Source organism: Musca vetustissima, unplaced genomic scaffold, assembly GCF_032173495.1.
Source record: "Musca vetustissima isolate MV318-11 ecotype Yass unplaced genomic scaffold, APGP_CSIRO_Mvet_v1 utg14477, whole genome shotgun sequence".
Taxonomy (NCBI): domain Eukaryota; kingdom Metazoa; phylum Arthropoda; class Insecta; order Diptera; family Muscidae; genus Musca; species Musca vetustissima.
Window position 1 is genome coordinate 56,433 of NW_026874350.1, and position 27,570 is coordinate 84,002.

General features: G+C 33.3%; 3 protein-coding genes and 1 non-coding gene across 4 annotated transcripts; 3 read left to right on the top strand and 1 right to left on the bottom strand.

Moving 5' to 3' along the window:
* The first annotated feature begins 14,844 nt into the window (after positions 1-14,844).
* LOC133333069 (U5 spliceosomal RNA) lies at positions 14,845-14,969 on the top strand. Its single transcript, XR_009754437.1, has one exon. It is a non-coding gene; the product is annotated as a U5 spliceosomal RNA (small nuclear RNA).
* A 3,631-nt stretch (positions 14,970-18,600) lies between these two features.
* On the top strand, positions 18,601-21,486 carry LOC133333014 (protein halfway). The gene is made up of 6 exons (XM_061541352.1): positions 18,601-18,992; positions 19,270-19,504; positions 19,567-19,683; positions 19,752-19,913; positions 21,020-21,127; positions 21,193-21,486. The coding sequence occupies exons 1-6, from the start codon at positions 18,604-18,606 to the stop codon at positions 21,472-21,474; spliced, it is 1,293 nt and encodes a 430-aa protein (XP_061397336.1). The 5' UTR covers positions 18,601-18,603; the 3' UTR covers positions 21,475-21,486.
* Positions 21,487-21,814: 328 nt separating this feature from the next.
* On the bottom strand, positions 21,815-24,804 carry LOC133332940 (DEAD box protein 52 homolog). The gene is made up of 3 exons (XM_061541308.1): positions 24,727-24,804; positions 23,220-24,655; positions 21,815-22,187 (listed from the first exon to the last, which is right to left on the bottom strand). Exons 1-3 carry the CDS (start codon positions 24,802-24,804, stop codon positions 21,815-21,817), a joined length of 1,887 nt encoding a protein of 628 aa, XP_061397292.1.
* A 776-nt stretch (positions 24,805-25,580) lies between these two features.
* Positions 25,581-27,026, top strand: LOC133332951 (uncharacterized). The gene is made up of 2 exons (XM_061541318.1): positions 25,581-26,045; positions 26,100-27,026. Exons 1-2 carry the CDS (start codon positions 25,581-25,583, stop codon positions 27,024-27,026), a joined length of 1,392 nt encoding a protein of 463 aa, XP_061397302.1.
* The last annotated feature ends 544 nt before the right edge of the window (positions 27,027-27,570 follow it).

Consider the following 27,570-nt stretch of genomic DNA (forward strand, 5'->3'; position numbering starts at 1 on the left):
TCATGAAGCTGGATATTTTAAAGAATATTTTTTCAAGGACCTGGATTTTTTAAAGATTATATTTTTCAAGGACCTGGATATTTTAAAGAATATTTTTTTAAGGACCTGAATTATTATTATTATTAAATCTTTATTTTGTAATGAAAAGCCTAAGGGGCCAATAAATTATTACAATATGCTTCGAATAATAATTTGTAAATTAACATTTAAATTATTAGAACTTAATGCCATGTACAGACGGGCGTCGTTCGCTCTCTCATTCGTTGTTCGACCCTTAATTATGAAGTAATTACTTAGTTCCCCATACAAAATTGTCTGAGCGAACACCGACTTTTGTACGTTGTTCAATTTGAATCACTCTCCGAATAACCAAGAAATTTGTCCCATCCCTAACAATTGAGAGAATTTATCGAAAATAAATTAATTTTGACAGAATGAAAATATTTGTAAAATTTTCAAACTTTTTCAGTAAAATTAAAAATGATGAATGAAAAGTAAAAAATTTTCGAGTTTTTATATATGCAGAAGGAAGTAAATTTTGTAATTTACATAATGCAATATGTATTTCTTTCCCTTTGGTTCTAATTAGCGTACAAAACGAGAAACCAATGTGGGGAAACCCAAACAAAAAATTCTCCAATTTTTTTATGTGACATTTGAATTGAGAAAAAATGAAAATATACTCAAAACAACAATACTTTCAGAAAAAATGGAAAACATGAATTAAAAGTAAATAGATATGGGTTCATACTATAGTCAGGAGAAAGAGAATTATTTTTTCTATTTAGATCCATATATGATTCACGCAAATATGTTACAATTTTGGTGTAAAAATAGAAACAAAAAGTTTGAAATAAAAAACTCTGATGACATGAATTAAGAATAGTGTTGTATGAACGGGTTAATTCATGTACGTAATTCTGAGAGCGAACTACGTTGTTCGAATGCCCGTCAGAACATGGCATAAAAGTAAATAATATGTAATTAGGAAAAAATACACTTATGACACATCACAAGGGAAGAACTACTCCTATTAATACCTCGCTTGCGAGGTCATAAATGAAAATATAATATCAGCGGCAATTACTGCCTCTAAATATAAGTATTTTTTTAAGGTAGATAAAGAAAGCATAGAATATTATTCTGCTGCTCCTTGAAATAAGACAAGAAGCTTATTTCGGTATGATGAAATGGTTACATTAAACCTTTATAAGTTGTTTGGTAGTGCATTGAATAAACGTGACACTCTAACAAGAAATGATCTGTCCATGTGAACGTCCAATCTTGGAATTGTTAGATTGGTGTTTCTAGTGGATCTTGAAAAATTAAAGGAACTCGCCAAAAAAGAGGGACATTGAGATTTGCATATTTTATAGAATAAGGAAAGACATCGGATATTAACAAAATTAGTAAATGAAGATCCTATAAAACGGTGAACGAACGAAGAAATTTGATAGTAACAGTTAATACCATAAACATATCTGACGACGCTATTAAAAGCCTTTTGAACTCGCTCCATATTATGCATGTTAGCACCAGAGTATACCTCATGACAGTAGAGGATGTTCGGCATTACAATAGCATGGGCCATTTTCACCTTAAAATGGTGAGATAGAAAAAGGTCACAATTGTAAAGCCTTCTTAGTGCCATGTTCACTCGAGAGACTACTCTATCAATATGTCTTGCAAAATTTAATTTATTGTCTATAAGTACTCCTTGAATCTCAAAAACCTCAACAAATTGTATAGGAATTTCATTATACTTTAAATCCAATACATTAGGATATAAAGAGAACAATAATGCCTTGGTTTTACTAACATTTACGCTAAGTTTGTTATTTCTCATCCAACTACTAACTAGATTTTTTAAAGAATATTTTTTCAAGAACCTGGATTTTTAAAGAATATTTCTTCAAGGATTATCAGACCAATAAGCGTGGATTTTTAAAGAATATTTCTTCAAGGATTATCAACCAAGTAGCGTGGACTTTTTAAAGAATATTTCTTCAAGGATTATCAACCAAGTAGCGTGGACTTTTAAAGAATATTTCTTCAAGGATTATCAACCAAGTAGCGTGGACTTTTAAAGAATATTTTTTCTAGGATTATGAGACCAAGAAGCGTGAATTTTTAAAGAATATTTCTTCAAGGATTATCAGACCAATAAGCGTGGATTTTTAAAGAATATTTCTTCAAGGATTACCAGACCAATAAGCGTGGATTTTTTTTGATTTTTACAAAGAAACGTTGATTTTTAAAGATTATTTTTTTAAGGATTATAATATTTCTAAAGTACATTTTTGCAAGGATTATCAGCCTAAAAAGCAAAGGATTTTTAAAGCATATTTTTCCAGCGATTTTTAAAGAATATTTTTCATGCAATTTCGTATCAATAAGCGTGGATTTTTTAAGGAATATTTTTACAGGATTATAAGACCAATGAGCATTTATTTTTTTAAGAATATTTTCATGGATTATCAGGCCTATTAGCGAGGATTTTTACAGAATGTTTTTGAAGGATTTTCAAAATAAAAAGAGTGAATTTTTAAAGAAAGAATATTTCTCTGTCTATTAAGCATTGATTTTTAAGAGTTATAGGACCATTCAACATCGATTTTGTTATTAATATATTTCCAAGAAAATATCTTTCGTTAATTAAAAACCAACCATTTCCCCTAACGCCAACCTTTTCCATTTCCCTTACTCACTAAAACCAATCAGGCAACCCTTAATTAACCATCTGTTGATTCTTTTAGCTTGTTGTTTGCCTTCGAAGAAAGGTAAGTGACGGCAACTCTGAGAGACTAAAAACGAGAGAGTGATTAAATTAAACTCTCTCTCCCTCTGATTGTTGTTATTTATTTAATTCAGTTGCGTTTTTGTTTTTCTTGGTTATCGTTCGCTTGTATCTCAGTATCTGAAAGATTTAATTCACAGACGGGCGTTTTGGTGCTGTGCGGTATTTTTAGTCTGTGTCGTTTTATTATTATTTTTTTTCTCTGATATTTTTGTTGATTGTGTCGAGAAAAAAAGTTACAAGTGTAAAATAGCTACTATTTGAGGCCTCCTACTCCTCCACAACGAAAGGAAACAACAACAGCAGCAACAACAAAAAATAATACAAAACAATCAACTGGTGGTCGTTGACTTTAAACAAATGTGTGGCGCTGCAGTGCATTATTAAAAAAAAAGAAGTGCAATATCAAAAAAAAAAAAATTCGAAATCCGAAAAAATGCGACCAAAATATTATTTTTTAAAAATGAATGCAAAGCCAAAATAAATATTATTTTTTAATACATTTACATTGTGTAAACTAGAAATTTGTTGCTGTTGATCACTGAGTTGTTGTTGGTGACAAATGTAATAGTGAATTGAAAAAAAGTATTTTTATTTGCTTTTCCCACAAAACCGTAACCATGTCTTCGAAGGTGAGCTGGCTGAACATTTTTTAATACCAAAATTCCATTTAATAGGGAAATAAATAATTGAATTGTTCATTGTTTTCATAAATATATTATAGCATTTGAAGTGCTTTTGTTGTTATTGTTCTCGTTAATTATCATCGCATTGAGTTGTTGGCGCATTGGTCGCTCGGTCCGTCGCACAGTGGGTTAGAATACCCTGTTTCCTTGGATTAATTAAAAAATTAAATTTTAAGTATCGTTAAAATTTTTTGCACACGGTTAAAGTATATAAAATTCTACATCATTTGTCGTTGAAATTAATGTCAAAAGTGGACTGGTGTTTTTGTAGTGAAACTTCAAAGTCAAACTTCATACAAATTTTTGTGCCAAAAAAGGCTGAAAAAAGTGAAAACGTTCCCGTAGAAAATTTTATTTATTTTAAAAAGTATTGTAAAAGTTAAACATTTTTCAACGGAACCATGAAGTTTAGGTTATTTTGCAAATACTTCGTTAACAGTTGAGTATGAAATTGTGTTTGGAAGTGATTAAGATTTAGTTATTTATATTGAAAATGCCAAAAAAAATTAATATTTTTATATTTTAAATGGATAAATAGTTATTATTCGTCCACATTCGTGTCATAATTTTTGGTTTATATTAAAGAGGACATAAATCTGTGTTATATTGCAAAATTTTACGCTGCCCTTTTGTGCCTTTTAGAAGCTATGCGTTGTTTAATACAAGTGTTGTAGCAGTCAAATTAGCTAAAAGTCACATTGATCTCGTGGCTGGTGCTGTTGTTGAGTGTTGTGTTTTCTTGTTTTTCATGTTATTTTTTCTAATTATTTTATTGTTGTTATTTTTGTTTCTTTTAATGATATTCTTTGTTACAATAATATTTTGTTTTTCTTTATTTTAATAATATTCATTGTTTTGACAAATAGTGATTGTGTTGTGCAGTTTCAAGTAGTCGGGTAAAAGCGTTCTTTATTAGCATTTTTTATAGGTACAAGTTCGAACGTTGTTTTTTATAATCGTCGAAGCTTATGATGAATTCGAGCGCTCAAACTATGAATGACAAGATGACATTTTTAGCTAAAGAAATAAAAAAAAACGCACCAAAACGCTAGAAAAATCTGCCGAAATAACAAAAATATATGTTAATTTAATAAAAATGCACGTGTCGGTTATAGCTGTATCCAGTGGCCATGAGATTAATAATGAAAAATTTCAAATATATGCACACAATACAGGACGACTTTTTGTTGAAACGTATCCTTTGTATAATATGCCTACCACTTTGCACAAGTTTTTTATTCACGGACCCGAAATTGTGTCAAATGCCCTTTTACATATTGAGCAATTATCAGAAGTTGGTGATGCTGCGGACAGAGGTGGCCTGTGAGAAACAGTGACGTAAATGACATACACCCACTCAAAACCATTATGTTTTTTATAAAATGACTATTAACATTTATCGAGTTGGAAATAACGTATGCTTTACTCAAATTCATATCGAATATCAAAATTTTTTTCTTAAAAAAAATTCGGAATTTTTTATCAGTTCTAGTAAAGAATAACCAGATATACAGTAAAAATAATATATGTTCTTGAAAATGACTGTATATGGTGATAATATTGAAATAAATGACGTTTACTACATTTTATACAGGTATATGTTGTTTTCGACGTTTACACCTTTTTGACAGTCGAAATCCTGAAAATTCGTCATACGGACCATCCCCGGCTGCGGATGATGACGATGTGGATGATTAACTTTAAGATGTATAAAATTCAATGTTTAAGTTATCATATTGTACTCCTTGCACTATATACCTACACTGATATTTGGCACTACTTAATAAAATTATACTCAAATATACTTAGAAAACATTTTTTTTAAATTATTTTAATGGTATTAACTGAAAAATAAAGAAAAATTATTCTAACATAGCTTCCCTGATTTGATCCAAGAAAACATGGTACTCTAACCCACTGTGCGTCGGTCGGTTGGTTAGTTATTGGTTTGTTCGTTCTTCCTTGATATTCTATTTTTAGCACGGGCGCATATTTGTTTTGTTTGTTTTGGTTTATTTTTTCGCTTTTTTAGCTCTACCTACTACATCAAATACATATGTATGTACGAATGTTTGTATGTAGACACGTACGTAGTGTAGTAGGTGCCTAGTATTTATTTATTATTGTATGTAATAATAATTGAGATCGTCGAATTGCTGTTGTCGTTGTTGTTGTTGTAATATTATTTGCTTTGTATTTCGATTGAGATGCGATCCTCTTATCTGTCAAAGTAATGACAATAATTCACCGGGGAAACATAACTGAGAGGAGGAACTGAAGTATTCTAGCGAATTCCTTGTGTGTGTCATATGTCAATGTTTATTTCTTTTGTGCAGTGCAATAATATGAAAGGAAATTCCAGTCCTCTTGATTTCTGATTTCATCAGAAAGCATTTAAAAAATTGTTTTAAAGAATATTTTTCAAGGATTATTAGACCAATAACAGTGTTTTTTAAGAATGTTTGTTTAAGGTATTTCGGACTCTTTTCGTTTTTTTTTAATTTTTTACTACTATCGGGAACAATAAGGGCGATTTTTTTTAAAAGATATATATTTTTTAATATTATCAGACTAATAAGCGTGGATTTTTTAAAGAATATTTTTTTAATTATTATCAGACTAATAAGCTTGGTTTTCTTTAGCATGTTTTTTCGACGACTATCAGGCCAACAAGCGTGGATTTTTAACGAATATTTTTGTAGGGCTATCAGGTCAACAAGCGTGGATTTTTTAAAGAATATTTTTGTAGGGCTATCAGGGACGACTGTCAGATCCAATAAGCGTGGATTTTTTAAACAATATTTCTAAAGGATTATCAGGTCAAAAAGCATGAATTTTTAAAGACTATTTCTGAAGGATTGTCAGGCCAAAAAGCATGGAATATTAAAGAATATATTGAAGGAGTATCAGGACAACAAGCTCATATTTTTGAAAGAATATTTTAGAGGACTATCAGGTCAACAAGCTGGGAGTTTTAAAAAATATTTTTGAACGTCAATAAGCTGAAATCTTTATAAGAATATTTTTGAAGAACTAACAGGTCAACAAGCTTGCATTTTTTAAAAAAATATTTTTGAAGGACTGTCAGGTTAACAAGCCTAGACTATTTAATGAATATTTCTGAAGGGCTATCAGGTCAATGAGCAAAGATTTTTTAAAGAATATTTTCAATGACGATCAGGTCATAAAGCATAGAATTTTGAAGGACTGTCAGGACAACAATGGTTTGTTTTTAAAAGAATATTTGTAAAGGATTTTTAGAAATATTTTTGAAGGAATATCAAGACAGCAATGGTGCATTTTTAAAGAAAAAATTAAGAAATATTTCTTCGTAGACTATCAGGCAAATAGGCGTGGATTTTTAAAGAATATTTCTTCGTAGACTATCAGGCAAATAGGCGCGGATTTTTAAAGAATATTTCTTCGTAGACTATCAGGCAAATAGGCGCGGATTTTTAAAGAATATTTCTTCGTAGACTATCAGGCAAATAGGCGTGGATTTTTAAAGAATATTTCTTCGTAGACTATCAGGCAAATAGGCGTGGATTTTTAAAGAATATTTCTTCGTAGACTATCAGGCAAATAGGCGCGGATTTTTAAAGAATATTTTTTCGTGGGCTATCAGGCAAATAGGCATGGATTTTTAAAGAATATTTTTTGTGGGCTATCAGGCAAATAGGCCTGGATTTTTAAAGAATTTTTTCCAGAGCTCACAAAGACAAATAGGCCTGGATTTTTAAAGAATATTTCTTCGTAGACTATCAGGCAAATAGGCATGGATTTTTAAAGAATATTTTTTGTGGGCTATCAGGCAAATAGGCATGGATTTTTAAAGAATATTTTTTGTGGGCTATCAGGCAAATAGGCATGGATTTTTAAAGAATATTTCTTCGTAGACTATCAGGCAAATAGGCATGGATTTTTAAAGAATATTTTTTCGTGGGCTATCAGGCAAATAGGCATGGATTTTTAAAGAATATTTTGTCGTGGGCTATCACGATCCACGAATTGAGTACCTCATATTGTCCGTAAAGTGCACCTATATCAGTCGATAACCCATTTGGTTGCTATAATTTTAATCACAGCTGTATTAATAATTTCCATTTCATTGTCTTTTGTTCCTGTATTACTGTTATCACATTAATTCGTTAAAAAAATACGACTACACAAACAGACGAGTACCAAATTTTTCTGTTTGTCTGCTTAGGAATGACTTTTATTAGAGCGAGAGAATTTATTTACCCAGTGAATTTGTTTATCCATTTAAACGTGAATCCATAGAAAAGTAGCATGACTCTGAAAAACAGAAAATAAAAAACAAATAGAAAAATTAATTTTTATTCGCTTGGTACAGTAGTCAACTGAATATACATTCTAAAAATTGTAGAACAACAAAAAAATAACAGCAATAAAAAATAATAATAATCTCTGTATGACATTGACGTCGATTTTTATCTCTGAAAATGTATATAAATAGGTTAATGGTTTAGATATAATTTATGTGTTTATTATTATAGATTTCTAATCGTGTATTTTTGGCGAATTTTGAAAAGGTTTTTAGTTTTTTCATTCCATATGGAAAATGTCCATATGGAAAGTTGTCATTTAGCATATTATATATTAAAAAATTGAAATTAAAAAATTTAAATTGAATAGTTAATAAAAATCAAAAACTTAGCCTGTTTTTTATTTTAGTTATCTATTTTATTTTAAAAACGAATTCCAGAAACAAATATACTTTCTTTTTCATTTTAATTATTTTTTAGCACTTTCCCACATTGTATCTCGCCTAATTATGATAATTCATAGCTCTATTCATATTTCGAAATAATCTTCTTTTATTTTTTTCTCGGTTTTTGTAGAATTAAATTTTTATACGGTATTTAAAAAGTTTTTTGTTTTATTTAATTAAACATTTATCACACTTGAGTGTTAATTGAATTATTAATTTACAATCGTAGAATGTATTGAATACTTAAACAATTGATAAAAGCCAAATCGCAGCAGTTTACAAAATAAATATTGAATTTTACACAAAAAAAAAAAATGATTGACAACAAAATTGGAAAATTCAATTTCGAACATGTGGCAAATTTTTTTTAAAATGGAACATTTTTGGGGACAACTTGTGTTATGTCTGACGCTAAAGATAACTAATTGATTACATATGACATTAAGGTGGGTCGTTTTATTGTTATTTTTTTAAATATTGTAAAATATTCAATAAGAGTGTATTTTTTAAAGAATATTTTTGAGGGACTATCAGGTCAACAAGAGTGGATTGTTAATGAATATTTTTGAAGGACTATCAGGTCAACAAATGTGGAGTTTTTAAAGAATCTTTTCGAGGGACTATCAGGTCAACAAGAGTGGATTTTTTAAAGAATATTTTTGAAGGACTATCAGGTCAACAAATGTGGATTTTTTTTTAATATTTTTAAAGGACTATAATGTCGATAAGCTGGGATTTTTTAAATAATTTTTTGAACGATTTTTGAATCAAGCGTGGATTTTTTGAAAGACTATCAGGTTGATAAGTTGGGATTTTTTAAAGAATATTTTCGAAGGACTATCAGGTCAGCAAGTGTGGATTTTTAAGGAAAATGTTTAAAGGACTATCAGGTCAACAAGTGTGGATTTTTAAAGGAACAATTTTGAAGGAATATCAGGTCAGCAAGCCTGGATTTTTTAAAGACTATTTTTTCTAGGACTACTAGGTCAACAAGCGTGGATATTTAAAGAATATTTTTGAAGGACTATCAATCATGTCGATAAGTTCGGATATTTTTAAGAATATTTTTGAAGGACTATCATGTCGATAAGCTGGGATTTTTTAAAGAATATGTTTAAAGGACTAACAGGTCGATAAGCTGGGATGTTGTAAAGAATATTTTTGAAGGACTATTAGGTCGATAAGCGTGGATTTTTAAAGAATATTTTTTGTAGGACTATCAAGTCAACAGGCGTGGATTTTTTATAGAATATTTTTAAAGGACTATCAGGTTAAAAAGTGTGAATTTTTTAAAGAATACTTTTGAAGGACTATCAGATCAACAAGTGTGGATTTTTTAAAGAATATTTTTGAAGAGCTATCAGGTCAAAAGGCGTGGATTTTTAAAGAATATTTTTGAAGGACTATCAGGTCATGAAGTGCGATTTTTTTTTTATGGACATCAGATCAATAAGCGTTGATTTTTTAGGAATATTTTTGAAGGACTATCAGGTTGATAAGCTGGCATTTATCTAAAGATTATTTTTGAAGGACTATCAGTTCAACAAGTGTGAATTTTTTAAAGGACTATCAGTTCAACAAGTGTGAATTTTTTAAAGGACTATCAGGTCGATAAGTTGGTATTTTAAAAAAATATATTTTTGAAGGGATTTTTTACGAATATTTTTGAAGGACTATCAGTTCAACAAGTGTGAATTTTTTATAGAACTATCAGGTCAACTAGCGCGGATTTTTTGAAGGACTATCAGGTCGATAAGCGAGGATTTTTAAAGAATATTTTTGAAGGACTATCAGGTCAACAAGTAAGGACTATCAGGTCAACATGTAAGGACCTTCAAGCCAACAAGCGTGGATTTTTAAAGAATATTTTTGAAGGGCTATCAGGTCAACAAGTAAGGACCATCAGGTCTACAAGCGTGGATTTTTAAAGAATATTTTTGAAGGACTATCAGGTCAACAAGTAAGGACCATCAGGTCTACAAGCGTGGATTTTTAAAGAATATTTTTGTAGGACTATTATATCGATAAGCGTGGATTTTTAAAGAATATTTTTGGAGGGCTATCAGGTCAACAAGTAAGGACCATCAGGTCTACAAGCGTGGATTTTTAAAGAATATTTTTGAAGGACTATTATGTCGATAAGCGTGGATTTTTAAAGAATATTTTTGAAGGACTATCAGGTCTACAAGCCTGGATTTTTAAAGAATATTTTTGAAGGACTATCAGGTCTACAAGCGTGGATTTTTAAAGAATATTTTTGAAGGACTATTATGTCGATAAGCGTGGATTTTTAAAGAATATTTTTGAAGGACTATCAGGTCAACAAGTGTAAATGTTTAAAAGAATATTTTTGAGGGACTATCAGGTTAACAAGCGTGGGTTGTTAAAGAATATTTGTTTTTATTTTTTCCAAAGATAGGTATATGTTGTGGATCAAAATACATGGACCTTAGAACTTTCAAAAACAAGGAAATTCTATAGAGTACCCGTCTGTCCATAGGAGAAAATCTAAAATCCCCGCCGATGCCCGGCCACCCAAAAACTATTCTATTTGGAAGGAGATTCTGACGTGTAGCCGAAGTTGGTATCTGCTTGAAGGCTGTTGTACAACAAATTGAACTTACTTACATAGCTGGCTTGTGACAGAACTTTCGTTCCATAAGCCGATCTTAAAAAAGATTTACAGGCGCGTCGGTCTTTTGCGCAGTTTTTCAAATTTGAAAGACCATATTCGGCAATATTATCTTCCACTTGATCTTTCCATCTTATTCGTGGCCTTCCCCTTCTGTGTGAACCATCAGCTGGTTAGCTTTTATATGCGTTTTGGGCTGGGGCATCTTCATCCATTCTCACAACATGACCTAGCCAACGTAGTCGCTGCAGCTCAATAGCTGGTACAACTCATAGTTCATTCGACGGCGATATTCACCGTCAACGCAGAACGGCCCATAGATCTTTCGGAGAAATTTTGTCTCAAACATTCCAAGAGATGCCTCATCTGCTTGCGTAAGTACCCATGCTTCAGATCCATATAACAGCACGGGTAGTATCAGCGTATTATAGAGTGTGAGTTTGATCTTGCAGGAGTAGGCCTTTTTTCTAAACTGCTTACTTAGACCATAGTAGCATCTATTGGTTATCACAATCTTTCTCCGAATTCCAAAACTGATGTCATTCTTTATATTTATGGCGGTACAAAGGTATATAAAATCTTAACCTACCTCGAAGCTGTAGTTCTCAAGTTCCACAGTTGGTCCGAGTCTATTGGACCTCTTGCGCGTTGCTACCATCAGCTTGGTCTTCTCGCCATTTACTGTCAGATTCATTCTGGCAGGCTCCTCAATATGTTCAAAGGTGGCTGTTACCGCTCGCAATGTTCGACCCATTATATCGATGTCATCGGCGTAGGCGAGTAACATATGTTGTTTGGTGTACAGAGTGCCATTTCTGTTCACCTATGAGTCTCGTATGACTTTTTCCAGCAGGATGTTAAAGAAATCACACGACAAACTGTCATCTTTGTCTGAATCATCGTTCGTTATTAAAGGGCACCAAAAGGTCATATCCGACTTTAACTGCTGATCTTGTGCCAGTTAAAGTTATCCGGCACAGCCGCATTAAATTTGCAGGAATGCCAAACTCAGACATGGCTTTAAACACCTCTGAACGGATAGGGCTGTCGAATCCGCCTTTATAGTCGACGAATAGGTGGAATGTATCGATGTGTTTTTCGTTCACACAGTACTCTGGATAGTCTATCATTTGAGTCAGGATTGGTGAGGGTCTATAAGGACTTGGACTTTTAGAGAGTTTTTCATAAAAATCGGAGTACAAAACTGCATCTTCCAAACGTTTTGAGATAAATTCTTCATATTACCCGATTTTGGATTTTTAAAGTATATTTCTTTGAAGACTATTTGTATTTCGAGTGCCATGACATAGACCCATTTCCTAACAGCTTTCGGGGTGTGTTGGCCAACATCAAATTCCCAAATTTCTCTTCAACACACCTGTATTCGAATAATGTATTCTTCCATCCATCATTCCAAAAAAAAAATCGAAACCGTATTTCTTCATACGAACTTTTATAACAATTAAAAATATATTTGCACATGCAATTATAATTGCCATTATCTTTTATCTATTTACCGATATGCCATTAACAAAAGATTCATAATTATAAATTAACATATCATCTGCATATATTTACTGAATAGAAGTGCTAAATTTTATAGAAAGCTTTAAATGCGGCCAATATAACCACGAGGGCTTGGCAATATATCTTTGCTCAGATAATAACAATTGAATATTCAATTGAAATTTCTATACGCTATACCATTTATTGTTCTAGGTGTGAGTTTCATAAGTACGATAGCGTTCGGATGATTTTGTGTGGTCTTATAGACACGAGTGCAGTTTATGAATGATATTTTTTATTTAAATAATTAGTATGATTTTGAAAAAATCCGGAAGTCATATATTTGATTTTTTCACAAAGTAAAGACCTAGAAATAAGTAGTGTAAACTGAATTTATCTATCGAATATTCATACTTTTACGGTCTAATTTCTTTCTTAGATACAAATCGATATCTGTGAAAGAGAATAGAAAGCTAAATATAAAATTGTGTTAAAAAATAAGAACAAGACATTTTTAGAAAATAAATATTTTGTGGGAGGATTCTTTATTATAACCTTCACCATATTGTGGTACAGGGTATTATTTCTTTGTTCATTGAAACGAGATAGACCCATGGTTCCTTTTGAGAATAGGCATAGAATCACTTTCTAAGTCGATTTATGCATGTCCGTACGTTCGTCTGTCCATGTTAAATTGTAAACAAAGTACAGGTCGCATTTATGATCCGAATTGGATGAAAAATCAGTTCAGATTTAGATATAGCTCCCATATATATTTTCGTCCGATTTAAGGTAAATGGTTCGCCAAAGTCCATATATCTTTCGATTTCAACGATATTTGGCACAGCGTAATGAATTAGGTCTAAAACGATGTGTGTTAAGTTTCGTGAAAATCTATTCAGATTTAAATATAGCTCCCATATATATTTTCATCCGATTTAATGTAAATAGTCCACCAAAGTCCCTATATATCTTTCGATTTGCTCGCAATTTTGGACAGCGTAATGAATTAAGTCTAGAATATTGTGTGTTAAGTTTCGTGAAAATTGGTTCAGATTTAGATATAGCTCCCATATATATTTTCGCCCGATTTAAGGTAAATGGTTCACCAAAGTCCCTATATATCTTACGACTTGCACGAAATTTGGCACAGCGTAATGAATTAAGTCTAGAATGATGTGTGTTAAGTTTCCTGAAAATCGGTTCAGGTTTAGATATAGCTCCCATATATATTTTCGTCCGATTTAAGGTAAAGGGTTCGCCAAAGTCCCTATATATCTTTCGATTTCAACGATATTTGGTACAGCGTAATGAATTAGGTCTAAAATGATGTGTGTTAAGTTTCCTGAAAATCGGTTCAGATTTAGATAAAGCTCTCATATATTTTCGTCCGATTTAATGTAAATGTTCCACCAAAATCCCTATATATCTTTCAATTTGCACGAAATTTGGCACAGCGTACTGAATTGAGCCTAGAATGATGTGTGTTAAGTTTCGTGGAAATCGGTGCAGATTTAGATATAGCTCCCATATATATTTTCGTCCGATTTAATGTAAATGGTCCACCAAATTCCCTATATATACTTCGATTTGCACGAAATGTTGGCACAGCGTAATGAATTAGGTATAAAATGATGTGTGTTTCCTGAAAATCGGTTCAGATTTAGATATAGCTCACATATAAATTTTCGTCCGATTTAATGTAAATGGTCCACCAAAGTCCCTATATATCTTTCTATTTGCACGAAATTTGGGACAGCGTAATGAACTAGGTCTACAATGATTTAGATATAGCTTCTATATGTGACCAAATGAAAAATTTAGTATCGGTTGCAGAATGACATGTTTATGGATCCAATTTCATTTTCTGGTCCTTTAAAAATGCGACGTCTGTTAGGATTCATCTGTTGAACCGATTTTGGGTATTTATATTTTTTATTTATATTCTGAAACGTATGTAAATATGATAGAATGACAGAAATTATCACCTTAAGCGTTATTCCAATCACTAGATGTACACCGCCAGACATCTAAACACAATGCACCGTTGATAACAACCTGCGCTTCGAATAGAAATAAATAAATATAAACAAATAAAAATGCAGTGATCTTTGACAAATTGCACACCATCAACTATTCATTTGTTATTCTTCAAATACCTACCTACCACAATGTACACATGGTGCACGGCATATTTATAAAAATGTAAACACATTTACTTTACTCGAGATACAAAAACAATGCATACATACAGTACTCAGGTATGACAACGGAATATTTGTGCATAGTGTTGTTGCATTTCATTGCATGCATTGTCTTCGAATGACAAAGTCAACAAGACGATCTTGTACAACAACCCTAATATGTCTTCACATTGTTTTACTCACATTCAATGTCATGGATTTCAATGCAGCTCCCTCTCACCCAAAAATAATTCTCATTTAAGTTCTATTCACATTCATACTTAACATCCACTCGATGTGTGATGAAATTACTCTGGCTTCTCTTCAGTTGTCGAATAAATCTTTCGCCTTTTACTAAAGATTTCCGTGGAGAGGAGCACTCTAATGAGTCTAAAATAATTTTTCTTTAGGCCTTCTACATTTTTTGTGGAGGGCCATAAAATAATCAATTTTGAAATAGCTGCGCTTGTTTACATTCGATTTACACATCTTGTTTTTGTGTGTGATTGGGAACTTGTGTTATAAAACAAACAGCGTTTTTACAGCTTCGTATACAAATTGTAAATTTATTTGTCTATGATTTATTACCATTTCGAATCAATGAATGATTATTGTTGTGCTGTTCAAATTGTTATAAACTTAGAAACAGGAAAATAAAGAAATTGGTTTTTGTCTCGTCGTAAGACGACGAAATACTAAAAGGTGTGGTTTTATAATCAAATTTGAAACACACCTTAGTTAGACCCAGTAGATAATTGATATGGTCCTAAAATTCACAATGGTATTTAGGCAGTTACGAGGGTGGTTTTTGTAGATGTGGAAAAAAGCCTCGAAAATGGAACATTAAGCAAATACAGTGGTCAATATATCGAGCCATATTCGCAAAAAAACTTAACCCTCAAATTTGAAATTTTACAGGAGAAGTTTTTTTTTAACTTAAATTCAAATTTAATAAAGCTATTATTTTGAAATTTAGATCTATTATTTTGTTGTAAACTAGTTCTGTTTTAAACTATAGGCATTCCGGTCACTTCGTAATGCTAAAATATAGTCACTGCTGTAGTCACTAGAGTCATCAGAGGCGGACCTATATTTATATGTTTCTGGGCTTCCTGCTTCGAGACGGTGGGTTTGGCTTTCACCACACCCTTACCACTCTTTGCAGGATTCTCCATCGACACTACCGACGCGTACGTAACAGCATTTCGTGCATCCAACGACTGCGTGGGGCTCTTAGCAGCAGGTTGTTGCTTGTCCGAGGACCTCATTCTCTTCAAAGTCGTGGACTGTGTTCGAGATTTGGCTTCCGGAGTGGCAACTGCCGTAGAGGTTGACCTAGCTGACACGAGCCCAACAATTACTGCCCAATTGTCATAACCTTGGATTTCGGTTTCGACATTTCGGCAGAGAGTGGTTTTGCAGAGGGAGGTTGTGCCTAATCAGCTTTCCTGAAGGTGTTTTTACGGGCTCTCCTTCGGGCTGACTTCGACATTCCCTTACGCTCAGTTTTCGTGGTTGATGATGTCAGGGGTTTCCCAGCGCTCAATTTTCCCTCGGGCGTACTGAAGACTCACACGTACCAGTCACTCGCTCGGGCCACTCACAGTCTTCTCCTCTTTTGGAGGGGCTACCGTGGTGGAATTCGCACGTAATGTTGGAATCCTATCAATGAAGAAGTCCCTCGCAATATCATTCGGATAGTTCCTGCTTAATATCCGAATGAATTTGAAGTTCCTCTTAATTAGAAGGAACTCCTTATCCGTTATCGAGTCTTTGTCCCGTCCGATAAACCGGTTGCAGTTGTAACCCGCTCTCCGGAAAATCTTCTTGTCAGACATCGCTTTGGTATTGACTTTTTTAGTGGTTCCCGGTTCTGATGATTCATCCATCTTTACGATGGGAAGCTCATCAGCCCCAGTCTCCACTTCGGCGGCTAACTGCCTATGAAGTCTCCAGTCTTCACTACAGACCGTGGAGTTGGAATTAGGATCCTCTTCCTCGCCAGAGTTTACGTGTCTACTCATCATCAGAGAGGACTCAGCTTGATTTAAAGAAGTCACCAGGATAGCTACTGTATTTGTCACTGTAATGCTAATCACAGTAGTTTCCATGACGTCTTCCCCGTCTGTCAAGGATGTTTATTCGGTATGCTCTCATGACTAAGGCGGAGGAGCCGGTTAACTATATAAGGTTGAAGAGAAAATCCGTCAGCCTCTCCAGGCTTTCGTTTACGTTGTCGAGAGTAACGGAGGTTGATGCAAAAGGGTGGTCCAGTGGAATAGCGTGGGTTGTCAACATTTGTGGGGGTCGATTGAAATCTGACCTTGTAGATTTCGAGACTGAGGGTGCCAAGGCAACCACAACAGCATCAATCGAAGACATTGTTTTGAACTTTTTTTTTAAATAATGGGGATGTTAAAATTCGGCTCCTTAGAAAAAAATTTTAGTGAGGATTTGAGGTCGGTCATGGCATTGCCTCTTACCATTGTAAGCCTGAACAAACTTGTAGAGGTGCACAGGCATCAATAAGTCTCCGTTCTAATACAGTTAGGATAATGGGCACGAGGTCGCTTGACACCGTAGCGTTAGGGTGTTAGGGTGAAGTAGCCGACAAATTCCTCAATTGGTCGACTGTGACCTCGTTGAGCGAGCTCGTCAGCTTTTACATTCCCATGACCACAAATTTATGCTTCAGATCCATACAACAGCACAAGTAGTATTAGCATCGTATAGAGCGTGAACAATTTTCAACCGGAAGGCAAATCGAAGTACATTATATTGAAGACTTAAGGCTGGAACCCTAGGATTATTAACATCGCACAAAAATTAACAAATAGCGGACCTATCAAATTAAATTTTTGGAATATTCCCTATTTCCAAAAAATAAGGAAGATCTTGTCCGATTACATTTTTCCTATGTATGACATACAGAATAACGTGTTCAAATTTGGAACGGATTCTATTATTAGTTTTTGTGTCGAGAAAAACGCGTTTAAAGATTGAAAAGTACTATTGCCGTCGACTGTCTACGACTATTTTTTCTGCATGTTTCTTTATCTTAATTTTTATTATATTCAATGGACATGACATATGTACGTTCTTAAATTTTTATTAGACTGTCATATTTTATACCCTGGACCTTAAAACTAAGTCCCATTTTAAATTAGGCGAGTTTCCTCGGTCTGGGTTTGAAAATCAAACTTTTTAAACAACTCTGCAGCTGCTTTCTTCTATTCTCTTTTGATTTTCCTCCCCCTTGTCACTTATTATACCTATCTCTTCTAAGAAGTCAGCAGAGTTGCTTACAAAAGTTGCATGTGTAAACCCCGAGTTGCGGCAAGTCGTTGTTTGCAAGAGAACGATAAGAATTGCCGCAACTAAACTCGCCTAATCTAAATCATGACTAATAGGATTTTGGACAAAAAATGAAAATTAATGAATGGATTCGATTCCGTGATAGTCCGTGATACCTTCAGTACGAACTAAAACCTCTGAAATAGTTCGTATCGTTCTTAGCGGTTTTCCATAAATAAAATTAAATCCAATTACTATAACGTTTTTAATTCCATTTCCCCCATTACGAAAATTTCCATATCACCCTCATACTTTCCCTATGTAAACATAACACTACACCAATATTTATCTAAACAACAATTATAAGACAAGAACAACTGTAATCAATTTTGTTTACATTGGCGGCTACGTGAACTAAAAACAACAAACCCTTTTTTGTCTTCTTTTCATAGCACTGTGATAAACTGCAGCGGCTGCTATTACTGGCCGCCTTCCTCCTATATGGCCTGGCAATGACAAGTGGTCGAAGAATGGAAGAGGAAAACTATGCCGGTGGACAACAAGAAGTTCCTTTGCCAAATATGAATGCCATCGATGGCAGCAATACCCTCGCAACAACAACAGAAATTGCCAATCCCACAAATACGGTTAACAATGTGGATACAATACCTGATTTTTGTTTTACCATGGAAGAAAATATGTGCCTTAATTTTTTCAACAACAACAATCATACAGATCAGCCGACACGACATGCCGTAACAGCGAATACATGTATGTGTCGTCAATATCCCAATTCAAATAATGTATCGCAAAATAATTGGTATTGCTGTAACATCACCCATTTGACAATGATCTCATCCTGTCCGAACTATAGTAATTGGACAAATCTGCATATATACAATATGACAATGCCGGAAATTGATTTATCATCACCCATATTTCAAACGTTGCAATCATTGGCCATAACAGATGGTAATATAACGAAAACCACGAAGAAATTTTCACGTATGTCCAAGGTAAAATGTTTGAATTTATCCAATAATAATTTGTCGAATGTAACCATGAAGGCATCCGTGTTGCTGAAGTTCTTAAATCTTTCTAATAATAATTTAACGGAGATACCGCAAATAACACCAAATCATAATATTACACTGGATATAAGGTGAGTGAATATTAATATCGACCTTTATTGAGCTTAGGGGCTCATTTCGAATCTGTGTGAAATTTTTACCACAGATAGTTCTCGTCCCTTTTGATTATTTTTGGGGAAGTCCATATTTCCCCCATATTCAGAGGCCTTTAACTGAGATATAAAATTTTAAAAAATAAAACGAAGTTGAACCCCTAACTCTTATTGATCCATAATCCATGAATCTAGTGATCCATAAAATTTAAAAATAAAATAATTCTACTTTATTGTATTTATTTTTCCATTTTAGACAAAATAAACGCATGCTGTGCAATAACTTGATGGCAACCATATTTCGTGGTTCCTTTAAATTTGTTTCACCGAATAGCACCTATTGCCTTTTGGATTCGGCATTTAATTGGTTCAATTCAACGGATTATATTGCCATTAGTCAATTGGATATTATCAGACGGTTTTATACAGATTGCCCTGTTATACCGGGCAAGGGTAATTGCACCTGTAATCCAGAGCATATGTTATCAGCAGTATGTATTCAAAATCGTTATTACTTGGTTTAAATTCTCAATCGATTTTTCTTTTTTCCTAGGGCGATCCCTCCAAAAATAAAATCTTTTGCCGTGTAGACTGCTCGAATTTGGGTTTAACCGAATTGCCACCAAAATTGCCAGAGAACACATTTCAATTGAATATTACCAATAATAATGTAAGTACATCGGTTAATAATGTTTTTGTTTATCCGAATTATGGGTCTCATTTTTTGTTTTTCTATAGATTACCGTCATTGGCGATCATTTCCACAATAATCCCACCTATCAAAGTATTGTGAAGTTATTTGCCGATAATAATCGCATTGAGTCCATGCACGACTTGGAGGGTACACAATTTATGGATCACTTTCAAAAATTATATCTACGAAATAATCAACTAAAAAGGGTAAGTACATACCACCACGCCTTGGATGTTCCTTGAAAAAATATTCTTTAATAAATCCACGCCTTGAATGTTCCTTGAAAAAATATTCTTTAATAAATCCACGCCTTGGATGTTCCTTGAAAAAATATTCTTTAATAAATCCACGCCTTGGATGTTCCTTGAAAAAATATTCTTTAATAAATCCACGCCTTGGATGTTCCTTGAAAAAATATTCTTTAATAAATCCACGCCTTGGATGTTCCTTGAAAAAATATTATTTAAAAAATCCACGCCTTGGATGTTCCTTGAAAAAATATTCTTTAATAAATCCACGCCTTGGATGTTCCTTGAAAAAATATTCTTTAATAAATCCACGCCTTGGATGTTCCTTGAAAAAATATTCTTTAATAAATCCACGCCTTGGATGTTCCTTGAAAAAATATTCTTTAATAAATCCACGCCTTGGATGTTCCTTGAAAAAATATTCTTTAATAAATCCACGCCTTGGATGTTCCTTGAAAAAATATTCTTTAATAAATCCACGCCTTGGATGTTCCTTGAAAAAATATTCGTTAATAAATACACGCCTTGGATGGTCCTTGAAAAAATATTCTTTAATAAATCCACGCTTTGGATGTTCCTTTTAAAAAAAAAATCTTTAATAAATACACGCCTTGGATGGTCCTTGAAAAAAAATTCTTTAATAAATCCACGCCTTGGGTGTTCCTTGAAAAAAAATTTTTTAATAAATCCACGCCTTGGATGTTCCTTGAAAAAATATTCTTTAAAAAATCCACGCCTTGGATGGTCCTTGAAAAAATATTCTTTAATAAATCCACGCTTTGGATGTTCCTTTTAAAAAAAAAAAATCTTTAATAAATACACGCCTTGGATGGTCCTTGAAAAAAAAAATCTTTAATAAATACACGCCTTGGATGGTCCTTGAAAAAATATTCTTTAACAAATCCACGCCTTGGATGGTCCTTGAAAAAATATTTTTAATAAATCCACGCCTTGGATGGTATTCTTTAAAAAATATTCTTTAAAAAATCCAATTGTCGTTAAAATATTCTTTAAAAAGTACAACAAATGAAAAAAATATTAATGCTAATGTTATTTTATTACAGCTTCCAGAATATCTGCTAACAAATGTATTGGACAGCAATGTGGGACGTGTTATATTTTTGGGTGGCAATAAATTAATGTGTGATTGTAATTCTGCCAAAGTTCTGAAGGTAATTACAAAATCATTCCCAACAAAAAATTTCGTTTAAAAAATAATCATCCATATTTCTTACAGCTCTGGCTATTGAAACGAAGTCGTGATATACCCGATTACAATGAAATCTTATGCCGTAATATGCCACAACGCATTATGGAATTACAGGAATTAAAAGTGTGTCAATCGCCACACGATTGGACTGATTATGTTTATTATTTAATTGCCACAGAAGTTATACTATTGGTGGCGTTGATTACAAAAGTTTCCTATGATTATTGGGTGTTCAAAACAGCTGGATATTTGCCATGGCCAGCAAGTAAAATGCCAAAATTACCGTGTGATTGGCTTTGTGAGTCATAATTAGAAATTATTGTTAATAACACGTTAAGATAACTATCTATGTATTATTGTTTAGAATGTAATAAGCTTTAAATATTAAACTAAGTGAAAACAAACAAAAAACAATGAAATGAAAACAAAGTGCCTATATATTTTTTAGATACATATTTATGTATATCCTGTATTTTTTTAAAGAAATCTTCATATCAAGACAAGTGCAATTAAAATTATAAAAGATTTTTTTTTATTTTATAAAAATAATAACATTAAATATACAACATTTGTTATATCATTATTATTATCTTAGGCTATATGTATATGAATAAAAATGATTTTTTATTATTTTAATCTAATGGTAGTTTTACTTGTTGTTGTTTTTAGATTTTTGATTTTTCCCCACTTTTCTTTGAGGTTGATTTTTATGTTTATTTCCTTTATTGTTGTTTTGAAATTCAGTTTTGGAATTTTTTAGTTTTTGTATTTTCTTTAATTTTTGATTATTACGATTTTTCGTATCTGCATCAACATTTGGAGATTTTTGTTTCTTTTGCAATGCCTTTTCAACTTTTGTTAGTTTTTCTTGTCTCTCTTGTTCGGGTTTAATTTTTGTTGAAATATCCTCTCGTTTGGGAGCAAAATTGGCTAATCTCTTCTTATCCGATTTTTTGGGTTTCTTCATGTTCAGCATAAACTCAGGAACTTTACCGCCAGAATTACGGATGATTTCAGCAATACTGGAAAAAGAAAATAAATAATATATATATATTTTTTAAATCCAATACTGTACTGTCCGTGAAAAAATGTTTTCTTAAAAATCTAGTCCTGTAATGGTCAGTGAAAAAATCCAATGATCCTTGAAAAAATATTTTCTCAAAAATATAGTCCTGTAATGGTCAGTGAAAAAATCCAATGATCCTTGAAAAAATATTCTTTAAAAAATCCAATGATCCTTGAGAAAATATTCTTTAAAAAATCCAATGATCCTTGAGAAAATATTCTTTAAAAAATCTACGCCTAGGATGGTCTCTGAAAAACTATTCTTTAAAAAATCCACGCCGAGGATGGTCTCTGAAAAACTATCCTTTAAAAAATCCAATGATCCTTGAAAAAATATTCCTTAAAAAATCCACGCCGAGGATGGTCTCTGAAAAACTATTCTTTAAAAAATCCACGCCGAGGATGGTCTCTGAAAAACTATTCTTTAAAAAATCCACGCCGAGGATGGTCTTTGAAAAGCCAATCTTTAAAAAAATCCACGCCTAGGATGGTCTTTGAAAAACTATTCTTTAAAAAATCCACGCCTAGGATGGTCTTTGAAAAAATATTCTTTAAAAAATCCACGCCTAGGATGGTCTTTGAAAAAATATTCTTTAAAAAATTCTTTAAAAACTCCACGCCTAGGATGGTCTTTGAAAAAATATTCTTTAAAAAATCCACGCCTAGGATGGTCTTTGAAAAAATATTCTTTAAAAACTCCACGCCTAGGATGGTCTTTGAAAAAATATTCTTTAAAAAATCCACGCCTAGGATGGTCTTTGAAAAAATATTCTTTAAAAAATGCTGTAAAAACTCCACGCTATTCTCTAAAAAATCCACGCCTAGGATGGTCTTTGAAAAACTATTCTTTAAAAAATCCACGCCTAGGATGGTCTCTGAAAAACTATTCTTTAAAATACCACGACTAGGATGGTCTTTAAAAAATATTCTTCAAAAAATCTACTCCTTTAATGATCTGATACCCTTTAATATGCCGAGTTTTCACTTACCTTCTCAATGTAGGTGTATCGTCCTGCGTAAAGAATGTTATAGCTTTACCCGGCCGTCCAGCACGACCTGTACGACCAATACGATGAATATACGAAATGGTCGATGGTGGAAAATCATAGTTGATAACCAAATTGACTCCTTTAAAATCAATACCACGACCCATAAGTTCCGTACAAATTAATACCCAAATATGACCCTCACGGAATGCTCGAACACAATTATCACGTTGTTGCTGGGTACGATCGGCATGAATAACATCAACATTGATGCCATCATAGAGAAGCTCTTCAAACAATTGCTTGGCACGATCTTTACTTTGTACAAAAACTAATACAGGTGGCTTCAGGCCAGTTCTGACTAAATCACGCATAGCCAAAAGTTTACCACTTTCAGAACCAACAAAGAGCAACTCCTGTTCAACTGTTTCTGTGGCAGAATTTTGTGCACCAACCGTAACACGAGCAAGATTTTTCAAATTCTTTAATGCCCATTTGGCAACCGGCACAGTATATGTTGCACTGAATAATGCCAATTTCTTTTTGGGGTTGGTGCAGGCGGCCAGAATATCATCCAATTGTTCTTTGAAATTATTTTGTCCCTCTTCCATAAGACGATCAGCTTCATCCAAAATAAACCATTCGATGGATTTCAAATCCAATAGTGGCGGCTCTTGTTGCAGCAAATATCTTACACGATTTGGTGTGGAAATGAGAATGTCATATTTCTTGGAAGTGCCTTCACCCAATTTCTGCTTAGCTTGATTAACTTTGCTTATAATGTGTATTTTCAATGCTGTCTTTTCACACACCCGCACACATTCACGATAGATTTGTTGGGCCAATTCTCGAGTGGGCGCTAGAATAATTGCCCGAAAACCAACTTTCTTGGGGGCCTTTAAATCATTTATAATCGGAGCTAAAAAGGCAATGGTTTTACCCGAACCTGTGGGAGCACATGCCATCAGCGGACGACCCTGTAACATTATGGGTATTGCTTGCATCTGAATAGCTGTGGGTTGAGCATAATTACAATTAACTAAATTCTCCACCAATCTTTCATTCATTTTGTATGTGGTGTGGAGCTCTTGGAACGATGTAATGGGTGGTGGAATATTTTTACCCAACACATTAATACGATTTTCTTTACGTATTGTTGCTATCATCTCCTCTTCCAGCTGCTTTTGTTTCTCTTCCTCTGTGAGGGCTGTTTTATTTTTCTTTTTCGATTTCTTCGGTGCACTTGCCACACCAGATATGAATTCGAAAGCCTGTGGTTCTTCTTCATCGTCATCATCATTCACTTCTGCTTCACTGTTGGAATTCTCCAAGGCTTCTTCATCACCATCCATAAACTCATCATCATCTTCCTCGGTGGCAATACCTTCATCTTTTATTTTCAATTCTTCTTCAAATTTGGGTAACTTTGATGGAACATTCTGTGGAAAATTGGACGAGGAAAAATTGTCAATGAATGTGGTCTTGGTATTTTTGCAGTTGTTGGACTTACCTGCGCTTTTGATTCATTCCGTTTTTTGGTAAATCTCACTCCTCTCGTTAATTGATGAAATAAATCATGGGCATCCATTTTAATTTGGTAATTTTTATTAAGTTTTTCTTTATTTTATTTAATTATTTACTTCAGTTGTTGCCGCTTGAGACTTGCACGTGTGAATCGATAAACACAAATGAACCGATAAACGGAATCGACAGCACAGCTGTTATTTAGTGTTGGAAAACGTCTTAAGTGAATGTCTATTGTGAATTAATTGTTTGTAAACAAAACATAGGGGATGGAAGTCACAGTGGTATACATTTACACAATGTTGCTTAAATGAAGTGAGTCCAACGTACCTCCCACTAAAACGGCGAATATTAGAGAACTTGTAAAACTCATATGGAGCGGATTAATTATTTATCGACTTGGTCCAAACATTGCACACCCAAATGGAAATAAATAGAGAGCCTTTTATTTATTTCCATTATTTCGTATTGCAAGAATCTACTAATTTTTACTACGATAACACTTTTTCCTTTATGATATCGAATAAAATAGTAAAAACTAGTAGATTCTTGCAGTACGGGAACATACCAATTATTACACATCCACAGCAGTAGTTTGGAAGTACAGTGTTCGGCCATTGACATCTTTATTCAATATTTCGATTTTCTTTATTTAATATTTCTATTTATCCAATCTGTTATACGTACCACTGTTCGAAGGGATGACTATTGTGAATTATTGCAAATTTTTGTTTACAAATGGCATTGCCAACACTAAATGTATCCTTAAGATTTTCACTGTTCCTCACTGGGGGGTTGTTTCCGCAGAATACATTGATTTGTCGTGGATTTGGAGACACCATGGAGGAGAGTGCATTATTGACGAATATAACCATGATTATTACCAAAGATATTCTGGTAGATGAGGCTAATAGTCAAAAGAAACCCAAACATTTTCTTTGGCACGATAATCAAAATATTAATGAGGAAGATAAGATGCGATTTCCATTATTGGCACCAATGGATGACGAAGATGAGGAGTTTTTTGTAAGGCAACAATTTTTCACAAAACCCACAACAAAAACAAAGGAAGAAGACAATAAAACCGAAAATGCAAATACTAGGGGACACATCTTGAGAACTAGATTGACGGGAGGTACCAGAAAGTCAAATAAATTCTATGATCCACGACAAAGAAAGGAGGGTGTAAAGCCGGCAGAATCGGAGGTTAGGACCAGCAAAAGGTCAAAGGAATTAAATTTACTTAATCGATTTGAGAATGTTGAGTTTGAGGGATTTCTGCATATGAGTAAAATGAGTTTCCTGGTAAGATTTTTGAAAGCTAACACATCGAAAATAATTATTTTCCCATTTTTGCAGAAAACATTTCAATTCATCAAACATTTACTGCAGCAGTCAACATTTCCTGCAGGAGTGCCAGCCCAAACCGTATTTTCTTTGGCTCTTTGGAAGCTGACAACCGATGAACATTTCGAAGAAATATCACGGCGTTTTCATATTCCACAGCCGGACTGTGAGCTAATCGTTAGCCAATTTTGGCACATAATCTCAGATAAATATGAATCGTATATCAAATGGCCAAATTCCCACTTGTTTCAACAGCTGCAACTGCAAGGCTTTCAAAAACATCCACAATTGAAAATATTCCCCAATCTTTTTGGTATTTTAGCCCTCAAACGTTTGGATATATTTCTCGCCTCGGAAGATGCTGAAATATCTATTATCCTGCAAATCGTTTGTAATGTTGATCAAAAAGTTATCGATTGTTTTGTGGAATTGGAACAGGAATATAGTTTTGATGAAACCCCAATGGGACAAATATTGGCGCTGAATGAAAATACAATGCCAAAGGGATGCTACTTAATTGGCAACAAAAGTTTCCCTTTGAAACCGTATCTTATGAAACCCATTACAAATCCTTGTTTCCGCAAGGAACATGAATTTAATCGTCTTTTGGAGCCAGCATTGCGTTTGGGACAAGATACTTTGGATATAATGGCGAAACGCTTTAATGCCTTATATGCTTTGGAGGCTCGCGATTTGGCAGAAGTTCGTAAAATTTTAGAAACGGTGTGTGCTCTACACAATCTCAGCGTAGCCATTGAAGATGATTATGTTGAACGAAAACGTGAAGTTGTTAAATTTAATTGGGCCACCGATACGAATATTAATATTACGACAGTGGGTAGTGAACAAAATGTTCAGGGTTTACAAAGAAGAAATGATTTAATTGATAGGATTGTAAGTAATTGTCAGAGCAAAACGCAGAAGAAACACCACAATTAATATTTAAATTCAAATAATGTTTATTTTACAAAGGTTTACAAGAGAATGAAGAAAAATATTTTATTGCTAGAAATGTTCATTGTCTATATTGAAGTAAAGCCTACTATGTTAAAAGAAAATATTATTAATATAAAAAACAATTCAATTCAATATTCTTTAACAAGTAGTTTTCATTACATATTTTCAACACCTGCCCTTAATGAAAACTCTTCAACGCCAAGCATATTTGTAAATTTTTTATGGGGAAATGGCTTTAAGCACTTTGTTAATATATCGGCCACATTTTCGGTAGAAGGGGTGAATGTCAATTTTATTAGACCCTTTTCATATAATTCTCGAACATGATGAATACGTGTATCAATGTGTTTACTTCTTGCATGATATACCGGATTTCGCACCAACTGCTGAGCACTAAGATTGTCTCCATAGATTTCTGTTTCATTACCTAAAATATCAGCAAACCCCATTTCTATTAGCAAGTTTCTCAGATATATTGCTTCCTTTGATGCCGCAGATATAGCCATGTATTCTGCTTCTGTACTGC

Excerpts from the sequence above, each read along its gene's own strand:
- LOC133333014 (XM_061541352.1), top strand. The coding sequence starts at position 18,604 with ATGTGTCGTCAATATCCCAATTCAAATAATGTATCGCAAAATAATTGG. Across the intron at positions 19,505-19,566 it reads CAGAGCATATGTTATCAGCA|GGCGATCCCTCCAAAAATAA; the intron begins GTATGTATTCAA and ends CTTTTTTCCTAG. Across the intron at positions 21,128-21,192 it reads ATTCTGCCAAAGTTCTGAAG|CTCTGGCTATTGAAACGAAG; the intron begins GTAATTACAAAA and ends TATTTCTTACAG.
- LOC133332940 (XM_061541308.1), bottom strand. The coding sequence starts at position 24,804 with ATGGATGCCCATGATTTATTTCATCAATTAACGAGAGGAGTGAGATTT. Across the intron at positions 24,656-24,726 it reads GGAATGAATCAAAAGCGCAG|AATGTTCCATCAAAGTTACC; the intron begins GTAAGTCCAACA and ends AATTTTCCACAG. Across the intron at positions 22,188-23,219 it reads GATACACCTACATTGAGAAG|TATTGCTGAAATCATCCGTA; the intron begins GTAAGTGAAAAC and ends TTCTTTTTCCAG.
- LOC133332951 (XM_061541318.1), top strand. The coding sequence starts at position 25,581 with ATGGAGGAGAGTGCATTATTGACGAATATAACCATGATTATTACCAAA. Across the intron at positions 26,046-26,099 it reads TGAGTAAAATGAGTTTCCTG|AAAACATTTCAATTCATCAA; the intron begins GTAAGATTTTTG and ends CCATTTTTGCAG.